The sequence below is a fragment of the Oxyura jamaicensis genome, chromosome 2 (genome assembly GCF_011077185.1).
Source record: "Oxyura jamaicensis isolate SHBP4307 breed ruddy duck chromosome 2, BPBGC_Ojam_1.0, whole genome shotgun sequence".
NCBI classification, from domain to species: domain Eukaryota; kingdom Metazoa; phylum Chordata; class Aves; order Anseriformes; family Anatidae; genus Oxyura; species Oxyura jamaicensis.
The window spans coordinates 102,485,805-102,501,251 of NC_048894.1; the positions used below are offsets into that span (position 1 = coordinate 102,485,805).

The window sequence follows — 15,447 nt, forward strand, 5'->3', positions numbered from 1 at the left end:
TTACTTAAAAGGTCAACTGTTACCAATTTTCACAGCACAGAACAAAGAGTCTCTGCGATGGATAAATATCAGAAACAGCAGATTCACATTTTCAGTTTCCGAAGTTATCTTTTGGGAGTATATAAAACGACAGTGATTCAAAGATTATGTTAAAATGAAGATAAAAAATAGAAAAGGAAGAAAAGTATATGTAACAATGAGGAAGGAAGTTTTTTTCTGATTCATTATGGTATCTTTTTCTTCCACATAGTGTATACAAATAAAGAGAAGGAACTTTTTTTTTTTTTTTTTTCTCAAAAGTACTTGGGCAAAAAAAAATATAAATTATTTTTGTGCAGAGCTGTAGCTACTCTCAGCTGGGTGCTCACTTGCAGTTTTTCAGAGCAGACTTGTACATTTATCTTATGCAGGCTATTTGGAGAGGCAAAAGCCCAAGGCTGAGACTGGTCTTGGGTCTCCATGGGTTACCTCCACAGACAACAAGAGGAAAAAGAATCACATCCAACCTGCCTCCTGCTCCCTTATCTATAAATGTGGCAGCCTCGCCCCTTTTGCCTAAATTTAGCCCTTATAACTTCCCTCCTTCTCCTCTCCATTTCCCAAAGTGACAGTAAAGTTGTTGTAGTGGGTTTATAGAGAGACTAAAAGCTACTGGGCTTATTTCTATTCAGAGGTTCTCAGCTTTCTCATTCACAGATGAAGTTCCCTCTGTTTCTCAGTGACTGGTACTCGGTACATTGCTATGAGTTTGACAGAGTGTGGCCAATGCTTTCACAGTACTTACTGATTGAAAGGATTTTAGCAAGAATGCTTATTATCCAACACAGTCCAAAGTTACCAGGTACATTTGAAAATGGCAGGCTGTGAGCCAGGAAAAGAGCTGCATTTCTCACTGTGTCTGTATGGCTTGTTATAGGGTAAATATACTGCAATAGGTAAATATCAAATGTGAATAATTCTGTCGCACCAAAAAATAAAATAAAATAAAATAAAATAAAATAAAATAAAATAAAATAAAATAAAATAAAATAAATAAATAAAACAGCCCTCTTCCCTCCAAACTGATGAACCTGAAAGAAGCATTCTACAGTCTATACCGACAAATAATATACATTTCTGGTTATTTTGCCACTGAGAAAGGCCTTTCTCCATCCTGCCTCTGCATAACTGAAAATCCTGCTTGATATATTACTGATTTTCTAGGAAATATTTTAAGTTCACTACATCTATAATTTCATTTAATTTTACCATCTATAAAATTTGAGTTATGATTTATGCTTTTTTTCCTCACACAAATTATAGAAAGCAATTACATGCAGGGCACCACGGAATTTCCAAGTGTTATTTTTGACAATTACCACTGAGCTTCTGAAAGTTGAATATCATTTTTTTGTCTTTGTGCTCCATCAACACCATTCTTTGTTCCCCTTTATTTTCAGCCCTTCACATCTTAGAAAAGCTTCAAGAAAATAAATAATTTAAAATAATAATAATTTAAAAGTTTATCTCAGTAGCCACTGCGTTTTTCTTCTTGAAACTGTCTCTGTCTCTAATTATCCCGAAATCTAGAGCCATTGGAAAAGCAGCTTTGGTCTGGGTTCAAAAGAAAATAATAAAGTCAGCCATCAATTTTCACACTCACTCACATGGAGTTCACAGCCTTGTTTCACGTCAAGTTTATCTGCTTTTGACTCGTTTGTTATTTTTTGTTTGTTTACTTATAAAAGACAAATAAAAGAATTACTGTCTGTGGCTTTGTGTCATTCCAATGCTTTTGAGGAGACCAACATTCTTGCAGGCAAACACTGGTGAAACTAAATAAAAGAAAACCAGAAACAAACAAAGAAAATAAAATACACATGCATAAAAAAAAAATAAAAAAATAAAAAGAAGAAGGAAAACAAACACAAATCCTACAAGCAAACAAAAAGCATGCGCACACACACACAGAGTCCTTCAACTAACAACAACACACACACACACACACAGGATCTTTGCATAATTATGTAACAAAAAACATGGGAAAACAACAACAAAAGAATATCAGACATAAAATTAGACTTCAACTGCATCCTTTTTTTTTTGCCTGCGCATACCTATACAGACTTTAACTACGTGACAGTAAACAGATTTTCAAATATTCAGTATTATAGCATATACTTTCTAATGTTAGGTATTTATATATCAAATCTTTTTTAAACTGTTCTATATTATTATTTTTATGCCCAAGTAGATTCAATTAAATTCATTTATATGGAAAATACAAAGTAAGGCATTTTACAGAGCAATAGTGAACAGTTTCTGGAAAACAGACGCCACCTAATCTTCCAGCTAAATTAGTATCATAGTTAACTGCTTCAATTCCTCCATGGAATGTCTGGAAGATTACAGGGCCTATCTGGATGGGTAAATGGATGGGTAAATAGTTAATTGCTTCAACCCTTTTAGTGAAAAAAACCTACGCTGTGCTGATAGATAGAAAGAAATTGTATATGGTTCAGTCCACAATCTGGCTATATGCTAAACACCTCCCAGGAGGCACTCAGAATTACTCAGGATTGAATCCAAGATGATTAAAATTCATACCACAGAGAGGAAAGACCTAAATATAAAAGAAAAGAAAAAAAAAAAAAAAAAAAAAAAAAAACAGCAACAAACTTCAGTCACCTCTGATTCCTATTAGTGTAAAACTTTTGGTGTTTCTCTAGAGGTTTCTCCAGAGTGATGGGAGAAACAAGACCCTGCTGCCTCAAGAAAATAAATAGATTTAAAAACAAACAAAAAAAAAACACCACTGAAAATAAATGGAATTTCAAGGATTCAGTACACTTAAGGTATGGATTTGAAATGTAAATATGTAAACATTGAAAAAAATATTTTAAGTAAAAGACTCATTTAATGAAGTGAATTGGAATCCTATTATGTAATTTCCAAGGAATTGGATTTTACCTTGCATGATCATGTAATTAAAATGTCAAATTGCACACACCCAGGAGGACAGAATTAATGCTAAACATGGAATTAACATTGGTATTTCACAACTTTTAACTAATTTTCCATGTAACCCTAACATTCTCCACATACTGCCTCATCCAAACAGAACTGCCTAGGGCTTTTTAAAATTGGATAGCGGCAGAGAGAAAATATTCCCTAGCAGAGCTCCGTTTGCCTGCATGTTTCTCAAGCATTTTTCTCTCACAGCCCTTAAAATCTGAAGGCATGTTCCTCCTTCCTGGGTGTCCACAGTCAGACTGGCACCCTGTAAAGCATCCTGAACTTCTGTTCAGGTAGAACAGGACTGACCTCCCTAGGAGCAGAATGCTCTGCAGAATATGAGGCAGAGTCTGGTTGCTGTTTCCACTTCACTTGATGAGAGAAGTGAGTTATGCCAGTTCTTCACTTTCCTCACCAAGGGAAAGGAAAAAACACTACCCTTCTATCCAAATCCCAATCTTCTCAGTCCCTACCTGCCTACAGAGGCTTTGAAACAGGCACAGAAATTTTTAGGGGGAGGAAAGGGGGAGGAAGGTGACTGCTGCTCACTTCAGAGTGGTGCTACACATAATATGTTAACACACAGAATGAAAATCACTTCTTCACCTCTTTTCTCCCTTGCATGGGAATGCAGCTTCGGTCATGATTGCACCTCAGGAACCACACAGTAAATAGCCTCTCCAGAGTGAAGGTTAGGAACTGGGCACATCTTATCTTATAAAATGCTCAGCAAGGGCTCTGTTTCCAGGAAAATGTGCTTCCTTTTGCAAGTGCAAATTTATGTCTGCTTTTCCTACAAAATGAATTGCTGGTACAAATGTGAATTCTTAAGCCAACAATTCATACTGCTGATACAAAAGCAGGCTGGGCACAGACTGTTACTAGGAAAAAAAAAAAAAAAAATGTGGTGGGAGGGGGGGTGCTTTTCAGAATATATATATGAATGCTAGTACTCCTGTAAAGGACTGGAAAGAGCAGACTGGAAAGCTAAAAATAATCACGTCATGTACTCCAGTGTTACCACAGCATATTTGGCCAAAACACAATAATTGAGTGAACATGAGAATTGCTACAGTTCAAAACCAGACTTCTGTCAAGTATTTAGACATTTCTTCTCCAGAAGAGAAATTCTAAATTTTAAGCCACACATCCTTTTATATCACAAGGTAAGAATGCCAAATATACTATTTTCCAGAAGCGCAGGAGAGGTTCCAAATTGAGAATGTTTTGGAGCTCTCCTTCCCATTCACTCCCCTCCCCCCCAAAACAAAACAAACAAAAAACCTTACAAAGCCAAGCAGTTTCCAAGTTGAAACTGCTACATAACCTCCAGCTTAACAAAAACTTTCATGATATTTGCAATGAAATATATATGTTTATTCTAGTTCTTCTTTCTTTAGTGCTCAGTTGTGCATAGTACTAGCCCCAGTTCAGAAAAACACATAAAACACAACCATAGCTTTAGTCATAAGAGCAGAACACCATTCAGCTTGGTTATTTGATGGCATGATTAAATACTAATTATTTCGCTGTGTTAACACAAACCAAAAGAAAAAAAAAAAAAAAAAAAGGGTTTTGTCTCACTAGGTCAAATCAAGTAAGCTGAAATTCCCCGCACTCATACATTTGAAGTGGTGGATTTCAGATTACTTTTTTTTTTTTTTTTTGGTAAGCATGTCATTTTGCCAAAATCTGTCACTCCCTTGTTTTCTATGCATTTGTTATGTTTTAACAAGGAACTGTATTGATTCTCATATTACATAGAGAAATGATTTTTTTTTTCAATAAGATGATTACACATAAATGTTACGTAGAAGTAAATGAAGGCTGGGCTTTCTTTTTTCTTTTTTTTTTTTTTTTTTCCTCTCGATAATTGCTGAAGCATATTATTCACCAGCACAGCACAGTGAATGAGCTAAGGCACAGATTCACAGCTGTGCTCAGTGTGCTCCACGTGCGGCTACGGGTGCTGACAACAAGCCATTTGGGATGCCCTGATGCAAGGGCTTGTTCTGTGCTGGCCTGGTGCCCATCAGAGGGTGGGTAAAGCCACAAGGCTATGCTGTGCTCAGAGGGCAGTGAGGCCCCCACGGTGCAGCTCTGCCAGCCAAGCAACATCAAAGCATAGAAGCAACGCAGACGTGCCCTCCTTTCCACTTGTCACACCCCTAGATGCCTGAATCTTCCTCTCTTGACTACAATAGTGCCAGTCATTAGGGAGCAAACAGGATAATATAGAAATCCTGTTTTCTGGGACTAGTTTTTTGTTCTTAGGAAAGAATATGCATTATTATACTTCTGTATTCCCATGTAAAAAAAAACACAACTATTAGTAATAAAATATTGTCTTTGTATCAGTAATGGTAAAACACTTTCATTATTGTACTCCCTGAAGAAGCATAGACAATAGATTAAGCTCTTAAAGAAAATTGTGAGAGAGGTCAGAAACATGATGCATTGCTGTTTTGAAGTGCTAAAGGTTTTTCTTTTTCAAACTGCATAACTTTGTCCCATCCTGGTTTATTTCAGACACACTGACAGAGTTGCAATTTTCAGGTTACACCATATAAATGCATCAAAAAGCAGGCATCTGTACTTTCCAAAGTTTGGTGAAATCCCCTACCTTTCCTACATAGAGTGGGTCTGTGCCCATGTATTCTTCCAGCACAAAGAATTGATTCCACACCCAGCTGCGTTTGGTTCTTGTCCTCCCTGATTGAAAGTAGGGCTTTGACCTGGACCTTGAGGGCTCTGCTTGATTCATCCCAGAAAGACACAGGAAAAGAGCTATTATCTGCAACAAATGGCAGAACTCCACTTTGCCCAACTTCATCGTTTTTTTCTCCTTTTGATGAGAGCAGGCACAATTCCAGTTGTCTCTGCAGCTCTAGCTTCCAGCAGGGTGTCAGCTGGGAGTCCAGAGATAATAATTTTTGGAGTGGTCGATTCGGAGAGGTCACCACTGCTGAGTAGCCTTCACCAAAGAAATGGCATAACAGTTACCTGTCTGGGAAAAAAAAAGAAAAAAAAAAGAAAAAAAAAAGACAAGAACTGTTGTCGGAACTTTTTTTTTTTTTTTTTTTTTTTTTTTTTAACCAATGTAAATTCTTTGCAACATTTGCATAATGCAGAAATGTTTATTTATGATTTTTCTAACAATCAAAACAGTTGAGTTTACTAGTTAATCTGTGAGTTTAGACTTCATTCCTTGGATTTTTCTACTACTGATCGGTATGTATTTATAAAGTTTTCTTGTGACTGTTCTCTTAATACACCCATTTCTTCAGTACAGAGGCTGAATTTTCTTCTCTTTAAAATAAGCAAAACAAGTATATTTATTTTATAGTTATTACTTTTGATTTTTCCTCCTCTGCCTGCTATAGTCAGCTTTACTTGACATTACCATGACATAATTATAAAACAGTTACAGGAGGGAAGCTATATTAATGGAAAGGACATATGTTAGCTTCTCTTTTCCATATAACTAAGAGTAAAATAACAGAGTATAAGATGAATCAGAACAATTTGATTGATTTTTAGTCACAGTAGACCAGATGTTATGATTTGTTCTTATCTGAATCTGACCAGCTAAAAAGCCCTTTGAATGTCCCCATTCAGTTTTTCTACACTTCTAAAGCAGACGTCAGGCATGATAAGAAGCATGTTAGACTAGCTTATGTACTTATATACATGTATGTTCAGCAAATCAGAAAATAATTTGATTTTGTGTTTTCAATGAAACCTTACTTTAATGATGAATGATTTTTCAGCAGAAACACACAGAAGTTTTATCTTTCTGTGCATCTTGTCTGTTTCCTTTTGAAAACCTTGATCATTTAGTAATTGATGGAACTTGCTAAGAATAAAGAATCATTTACAAAAACAACAAAAACCTTGACAGCATTTAAAGCAGTCTTTTTTTTTAAAAGTGCCTCTTACAGTTACAAATCTTCTCTGGCCAAGTAAAAATATATACATAATATAATGATTATACAAGTGCAAATTCTGTTAGCCAAAACCAAATGCAGCTTTGTATTTCAAAGGAATCATCTGCATTAAGCCCAAGTAAGCAATGCTCTCTCTGAAATAGGCATCCTCCTTGTCTGAGTAAGCAATAAGGCAGACAAGAAGTATTTAAGAAGTGCCAAATACAAGGTGAAAATGAGGATGAAATTAAAACGGATAACAAGGCTTTCAATTAGAGTGAGCTGTTGCTACTTAGAAAGCCATGGAAGAAAGAAGATTGCATCCTTTATACATTGTATTAAATCACATTATGCAGTAGACATTAAATCACGTATGCATTAAATGCTCTAAACTCTTATATTCCTACCCTCTACTATTAAAAGTGATTGGAATGTGATCTCTGATACCTGTTTTCACTATGTCAGGCTCTTTTAGCTATAGAACTATGTACTATGCTGCCAAAGGTACCTAGAGGGCACAAACATTAAACAAATAAAAAGCTCTTCTGATTATAGACTGTATTTAAAGCCTTTTTATAGTAATCCCTTCTGTGGTACTGCCCTGCACCAGAAAGGCTTTGCTTAGAGAATGGTGGGATAAACCACAAACCCACTGAGCATGTATGCTAAGCAGCAGCTATTTGAAAGCTTCCATATGTGAACGTTTAGTGTCTCCCTACATGCAAAACAATGGGAATAGGTGTTGTCTTGCCTAAATATCCTAATTTTCAAAATGTGATGCACAGCTACAAAACACACCCCTCCAACCTGCACCATTCTTTTTTTAATTCTTCTTCTTATTTTCAACAGGATTAATATGCAGGTGTCATTGTCACTAGCAGAGCGTAATTTAAAATGATTAATCCAAAGTAGTCATAGCTAGGTTTTGATGTGGGCTATTGGGTAAATCATGACCAGGTGACATTGTAATAACCAGAAGGGCTACCATAGGTGTTAAGGGGAGTAGCTGGGCTTCCCAAGTGGCACATTCACTTCCTATCACTCCTTTCAAGTATGATAAATATTGTCTGTATTAAAGGCTGTTTGCACACCCTTTAGTTTCCCTTTCTGTATCTAAGTTACATTAGATTAAATACATCTGATATTGATAAACTGTCAGTTAATTTCAAAGAAGCAGCAGATTGTTACTTAACAGAGATAAAAATATGAAATGGATTTTCTTAAGAAATGTCAGTAAAACATTTACAATATGTTAGAGTCTTTCCACTAAGCAGTTTGAAATGTCTTGTTCTTGCTCTGAACAGACATTTCAAACCTAGAATTGCTCTAACCTTTATCTCGAACAGGGTTCTCTTATATCCTTTCTTTTACACCTGCAGGGAAGTATGAAAGCCACCATATGGAGTGCCATGGTCCCCAGCCACACACCAAAGCACAGAACTGAAAAACGCACCCAAAATACCAACTGAAAAACAGTCCATATGCTAGACAGCACAATCTGATGAAAAACAGAATACTCACACCCCCTGGAAAGAAAAAAAAAAAAAAATGTTGTCATTTCCTCATTCTCCAATCTTTTCACCACATTGTCTCCAGAATTCCAATTATTTTTGTTCTGCTGTGTGGCAGCACTTTGCTCTGAAACACTCTTCCCTCCCTTCCTCCCCTTCAGGATAAATCTTCCTATTCCTCTTAGAGCACACCTCCCCTTCCCTTCCTGACCTTCCCCCCCCCCCCCTTTTTTTAAAAAAAAAAGGTTTTTATTTATAGTTCTTTCAGCACATTGCTTTTTGAGCGTGATACTTCCCAAAGTAGAAGTGTCTGGTGCTTAAAAATATTTTCTGTTTTGGGAATAATTACTTATTAAATTTTATTAAATTTTATCTTTTGTTCTGATATAGACATACGTATTTGTATTAAATTTTTATGGTTATGTGTAATATATAAATATATATATATATAATGTTTCTGTCCAAGATGTGTAATATATATATATATATATATAATGTTTCTGTCCAAGCACAACTAGCACTTCAACATCATCTGCTCTGTGAAATGCCTAGGTATGAAGTTGATATGTAAATCATAAGCAACATCGTGGCATTCAGAAAACTGAAAAGTAAACTAAAAGGTTGCTTTTTTTCTCCTCATCAAGGCATAAACTTAATGTTCTGAGAGCGCTTGCAGCTACAGATATGACGAACAATGACAGCTATAGATGGAATGAAGCTCTCTGATTTAGGTGCCTTCTCTATCATCTGCATTTATGCACTTGAGTGTGAAATTAAGGCAAAATTGACCTGCACTGTTTTGCGTTTAAGCATTCTCTTTTATGAAATGGTAGCCCGTTCTGTACAAACAGACTATGCAGAACAGAGTAGTATTTGTACTTGTAATTAATGTCTTTAATTATCCTAGGACATTAGTACATTTTCATATAATGTTTCTAAATCCACAAAATGCTACTTCCCTCCTCAAACAGGGTCTCAGGTGCAATAATGTCTCCTCAAGCTTTTTCTTCATGAAAAGTAATTTAGGTTTTAAAAATAAAATGAATTTGACTGCTCATGTATTTTAAGCAAGAGGCTCTACCTTCTACATCTAAGCTTGTATTCTTTATTTACTTTACATATAGTACCAAAATTCACAAATATAAAACATATAAACCCAAACAAGCAGTGTGTAATTCTAAGAGTATGTTATGTGATTGGGACTGTGCTTGTAGTGTGCCTTACCATATCAGTAATGTGCTGTCTAAGTGAGCAACTGCAAGAAATCCCATCCTTCCCTCCAAAATTCATTTATATATATATATGTATATATATACGTATATGTATATATATACATATATATATATATATACACACACACCGAATATCAACTCTCTCATGTTGTGTTCTTAAATACTTGGTTCATCTATAAAACATCAGAATGAAGAAAACACATCTCAAAAAATAATAACCTCCTTATTCAATATATACCATAAAATTTACATTTTCTCCCATCTGCTGTAGAGAAGCTGGGCTATATTTAAGCCATAGCCTAGTAGCAGAAGTGTTCTCGTGAACATTGTTAATCTGAAAAAAATGTTACTACTCTACTTCGCCAAAACAATCTGCTAGTGTCAAAAAGACACCATTATGCACTGTCTCCAAGGGGCAATCTTGATTTGATGAAAACATTCAGATCATGAATAAGATCCTCAGCTTTAAGGAATAGTTCCCTTCACTGCAAGCAATTAAGGGTAATTTACACCCACTGAAAATCTCTCTGAATATTTTGCTTCACTCCATAATTTCTAAAACAACACATCAAGAGTAGTCATGGCTATACTTATGTACCCCTGAGCTCCACTAGATATGGACAAAACATGTTTTTGGTCCCCTAGATGTCCTCATGAAAGCCCTCATTCCCCACGTATGAATTTTCCCCAGTCTTGTGGGGCCTTTGGTGAAAGCCTTTGAGGTCTTTTTGGTGCCACCTAACATTTGCAGCCAAAGCCCAAATTTCTACAGTTTTCCACTCACACATTGCTGCTGGCATCACAGTGCCAGCTTAATATATGAACCATATTATTTCCCTATCAACCTTGTCAGCCTAACATAGAATTTTGTCCATCAGCAACTATTGTCCTAAAGTCTTTGCAACATATAAAATACTTCAGGAAGAAGAGGTGGAAATCCAATACTTTTTCCATTACTAGACTCCACCTGACTGGATTACATTTCTCTGTTTTGAAAACTCAGTGTCAGTTCAGAGCATCCATTTAAGGTTTAACTGAAGAGTTTTTCATTCCTATTGCCTCCCCGACCCCTTATTCTCCTCTCCTAAGATTGCTTCAATTTTTGATACTATAGCAAAAATTTACTGTTTAAACTCAGATCTCACTGTCTCTGGAATTGCATCCCTGAAAACACCTATGAGTAAATTTTATTTTAGCTTGATCCATAGCACGCCGTTATCCTTCCTGCCCAACCCCCCTCTCACTCCCCTATCCACCTGCCCCTCTTCCCCTCTTACCCCTTCCCCATACACACTTTAGCCTTTCAATAAAGCAAGACCCTCTGTGTTGAGATAATACTGAGGGTGACTATTGCCACTAGATCTTGAACCAGGATCCCATAAGCACAGTAGAATCAGCAGGTGAGCCCCCTGACAGCTGAACTAATCTTGCTGAAATATTTATGTTTTGACATTCAGTTTTACAATGCCCATTGGAAAAGGCATCACTTTCTGTGGAAGAGAGAATTCCCCTTTGAGGAGCTGTAGGCTCACAGCAATGTCACACCTGAAATATCATAGGGACTCTTTTTGCAGGCACAGGAACTCTGTGATCCTTGAGACAAAAGGCTTAGAGAAGAGAACGTGTCTAATTATGGTGCAGATTGCAACGTCTGGTTGCAACATTTTTTCATGGGAATAAATAAATAAATAAATGACGTAAAAAGGAGGGTGCCTTAGAGCAAATGAGGTGGGGACACTTCCATGAAATGAAAGTCTGTGAGTCAAGGCAGTACGATCAAAACTGTTAACTCCCTGTGCTAGATGACATTACATCTACAGACCACAACCTCCTGCAGCTAACTGGCCTAAATATTCACATGGGAGATCTGTAAATGGAGTGCACATCCTGCAGTCTACATCTGGTTATCAAGCAAGAAACTATCACTGCTCCAAACATATGGCACTGTTACACTAAGCTGGCTCCAATACCCTCTGACTCAGGTGAAAGGACCTGACGACACAACAGAAAAACACTAGGCACACTTCAATAAATGTTATGGCTTCACAAACTGCAGAAAGAAAACCAAGCAACTGTTTTTGGTGTTTCACAATATTCTGCAGTTGATCATAAGACTATGTGGCTGGAGAGCTCTTTTGTTTTGTTTTGTTTTCCCTTCCCCTAGAAAAAATTACAAATGAAAGAAATTTTATGTCATTTTCTCCATATGAAAGTGCTTTGTTGCACTTGGTTTTTCACCTTGCTATGGTACATTTTATAGATCTAGAGTTGCTGGAAAGGAAAATGCTGATTTGATCAGTTATTGAAAAGAAACACTAGCAGTATTTGTATGTGCGAGACCAATCAAGTCAAATATTTAAACTTCCACAAGCTCAATTTCTGCAGCCTTATTTAAATTGAGGAATTTCACATAATACCTAAGGGAAGAAATGACTTCGTGGCATTTCCTTGCAGAACCACTGAATTCCCAGAGGAGGCACTCCTGCATTACTGCTTAGAGTTAAACTTGGTTTGACAGGCAGGACTGAAGTAACCGTCATATATTTTATGCACCATTCCTCAGCTAGAATTTAATGATTTTTATTGCTACAAGAAAACAATACCCAGTAGTAGCATGAAAGCATACATTTAAAAAAAAAAAAAAAAGTGCTTGCTAAACTAAAGTAAATTGGATGGCTCAGGAAAAGCATTCATTGAAGAACCACTGAGCAAATCAGATATTAAGTCAATAGCCAAAAAAAAAAAAAAAAAAAAAAAAAAGTTAGTAGTCAATCTGCCACTATACTTCTGAGTAGTATATTCATATGCAAAGCATTTTTCGTTGGAAATACCTTCTATTTTCATTGCACGTTGGAGTCAGTTTGTGTGTTGAATACCTTTGAGAAAAGCCTTAGCCAGGTTTATAGCAAAGTAGGACTTTAATTTAGAGTAAAACAACCAAGGTTTTGCATTAATAATGATTTTCTTGAGCCAAGCATCTGACAGCTGAAGAAACATAGAAAAACATGGACAGAACACACTGAGGATCCATGAGAAGGATCCATTCTGCTCATCAGATAGTTCATGGGTAATCTGCAGCTAAACAAATTATTTAAAATTACCCCTTTATATGTGAGGTCTAATGGAAGGTGTCCCTGCCCATGGCAGTGGAGTTAGAGCTAGACAATCTTTAAGGTCCTTTCCAACCCAAACCATTCTATGGTAAGATTTCTATGTTAAGATTTCTTTGCTATTAAATCAATAGCAAATAATCAAGAGTGCTTTGCCATTATATCAATAAAAGTAGACTTAACAGAGCTCTGAAGCTGTCATGTGATACATTATTAACAAACACATTTCTAATGACCAACAGCAGCCTTTAATTACAATAAAGTCTTCCATTATAAGGGTGAAATGCCCTCTGATTAAAACTCCAGTCTTTAATTATTTTTTGTCTGCTTGTTTCAAGAAAATACTCTACATTACCAATGATTTTTTTTTCTTTACATTCACTCACATTTCTAAAATGCAGTCGTAGCCCAGATTATTAACTTGGATATTTAGTTAATTTTCCAGACAGTTTTTAATCTATTAAATTCACAAGCACAGAATATTTCACGTAACATAAAAAGTTGTCAGAGTCAGCTTTCAGCTTCTTTGCTCTGCTCTGCTTCCTGTGGATTTTATTGTAATTATTTTTTAATCTTACTTAGGCTTTCTTCATGTCCCCCCAAAAGAAGCGTGTCTAGATTAGATCCCCTGGCATTTGCAGGCTGGGAGAGCCAGAAAAGTGTGTACAAGGACTTTAAATAGGATGTCACATTTGGTCCCTAGAGAGTTGTTCTGGACTTCTTTGGTGCCTTTTATTACTATTCCAGCCCTCCCCCCCCCCCCCCCCGCCAAGATGGTAACACCACAGTCACACTGAACTAGTTTCAAATGAGGCATGCTTATTATTTCTATACATTCTCACTTCACTTTTCCATTTTTAAAACTGTTATTACTAAGACCAAACCAGCACCATTTCCCAACGAATCTTTATCTTCTGACCTGCTGTATATTCAAAGACAAAAAATTCTAAGCAAACTTCATTGATTTATACAACTTGCATGCTGTTAATTAAACTTGCTTGTCTGAATAGCTCCACCTGAGAATACATAAACCTGTCTTCCAGAAACAGAATAGCATCTACCTTTTACCAGTAACAATCCCTACAAACTTCACAACATGTAACAGAGGAGCAATTAGTAGATATGTTAAAGGCAGAAAAGTAAAGTCACACATCACTGTCAAAGAGAGACTGTTACAGGAACTGACATGCAAGTATTTTTTCTCCTTTATCTATTTATTTACTTATTTGTCTTGGAAAGCAATTTATTTTCTGCAAAGCTTTACAATCACCTATGTTCTAGCTGAGAAAATGGCAAGGCACTTTGTCTTGTTAGAGCGAGTATAAAGTATACACTGCCCTTTCAAGTCTCTGCTTTGACTTGAGAAGTTATCTATCAGAACATGAGTTTTTTTTTTTTTTTTTTATCTTGCAATGGGAAAAAGATTAAAGTATCAGCATTTCAGTTCCTAGAATCAGAGTGCCTCACTAGTCTCAGTCTCCCCTCCTTCCCTAAATCCTCTGGTTTGCTGGGAAAGCTATCGTTGTTTGCAGAATCCTGGCTCACCTGAACTACCTCACCTTTGGAAAGCATGGGGTATGAAGGCTAAATCCTATATCAAAAAGGGATATTTCCCTCTGTTTACCGACTAGAAGTTGGATCCAGATCACAAAATACTTACTACCAGTGCACACAGTCAGAGGAAAGCAGGACCTGTCTGTGTGTGGATATGTGGATAAATGAGGGAACGGGGCAGGGGGGAAGGGTCAGTATCAAACAGCCAAGCACTGCAGAGCCTGCCGTACCAGCTGAATGCTAATCAAAGAAGTAAGCTCCCATCATTTTCACATTTGCAAACTCCAGAATATCCTTCACATAAAAGGAGGAAAGCTCAGGGAAATAACTCTCGGGAAATTTTCCGGCCTCCGCAGTATTGCTCCGTAGCATCAAAGCTGGACTCAGAGAGCCAGCAAGACAACCTCTTTGCTTTAGTGGAAAGGACCGAGGCAGTCGGGACTTGGTGCTGCCTGCATTTTGCACAAGTCTGTAGCCCTCCCTTCCCCCACTCCATCTCCCCCCTTGTCTGAGAGACTTCTCCGAAGAGTCAGAGGGTTGTTATTGTTCTCTCTCTTTTTTTTTTCTTTTTTTTTTTTTTTTTTCTTTCTTGTTGCGGTAGGTGCACACAAGCGTAGAGCATCCGTGCTCTCTCTCTCACTTCCCACTGCTCCCTGGCCACAGCCGGCGCTTAGGCGGCCGCTGCCAGCCGCGCTGCCCCGGGCCGTCCCTTCCCTTCCCTTCCCCGCCGCCCCCCGGCACGGGGGAGAGGAGACCACGGCGGCGAGACACGGAGGAAAGTTGCCGCTGCTCCCGCGGCCGCTGCCTGGCAGGAGCGGTGCGGGGCCGAGGGAGAGGAGCCGCGCTCAGCCCCCTGCCCGCAAATACTCCCATCTCCCCCTGCCCGCACGGCAAGGCGGCGGGGGCAGGTGCAGCCGGCGCTCACTCACCTGCCGTCCCTCGGCTGCCCAGCGCAGTATTTTAATCCCAAGGGTCGGCGGTGCCTCGGCGGAGAAGTGCTGGCAGGATGCTCCCAGGCGGCGGCCGGGCGCCCGCCTGGCATTGGGGCTGCGCGCCGCCCGCGCACTCGCCCGCACCCGCGGAGGCAGGAGCGCCGCCGCTGCCCCGCTCCTCCTCCTCC

At 38.0% G+C, this 15,447-nt stretch overlaps 1 protein-coding gene across 3 annotated transcripts in view; it reads right to left on the minus strand.

Annotated features, from left to right (window-relative positions):
• The window catches only part of CDH7 (cadherin 7), an 88,519-nt gene extending 73,078 nt beyond the window's left edge, over nucleotides 1-15,441 (minus strand). For 2 of the 3 annotated variants that reach the window (XM_035317976.1, XM_035317978.1), the window contains exons 1-2: nucleotides 15,257-15,381; nucleotides 5,618-6,001 (exon numbers count right to left, since the gene is read on the minus strand). In XM_035317976.1, the coding sequence (XP_035173867.1) occupies nucleotides 5,618-5,827 (210 nt within the window). In that variant the 5' untranslated portion in view covers nucleotides 5,828-6,001; nucleotides 15,257-15,381. Of the gene's footprint in view, nucleotides 1-5,617; nucleotides 6,002-15,256 lie in introns of all 3 variants that reach the window. The other variant, XM_035317977.1, reaches the window with a different exon arrangement.
• Nucleotides 15,442-15,447: the final 6 nt, after the last annotated feature.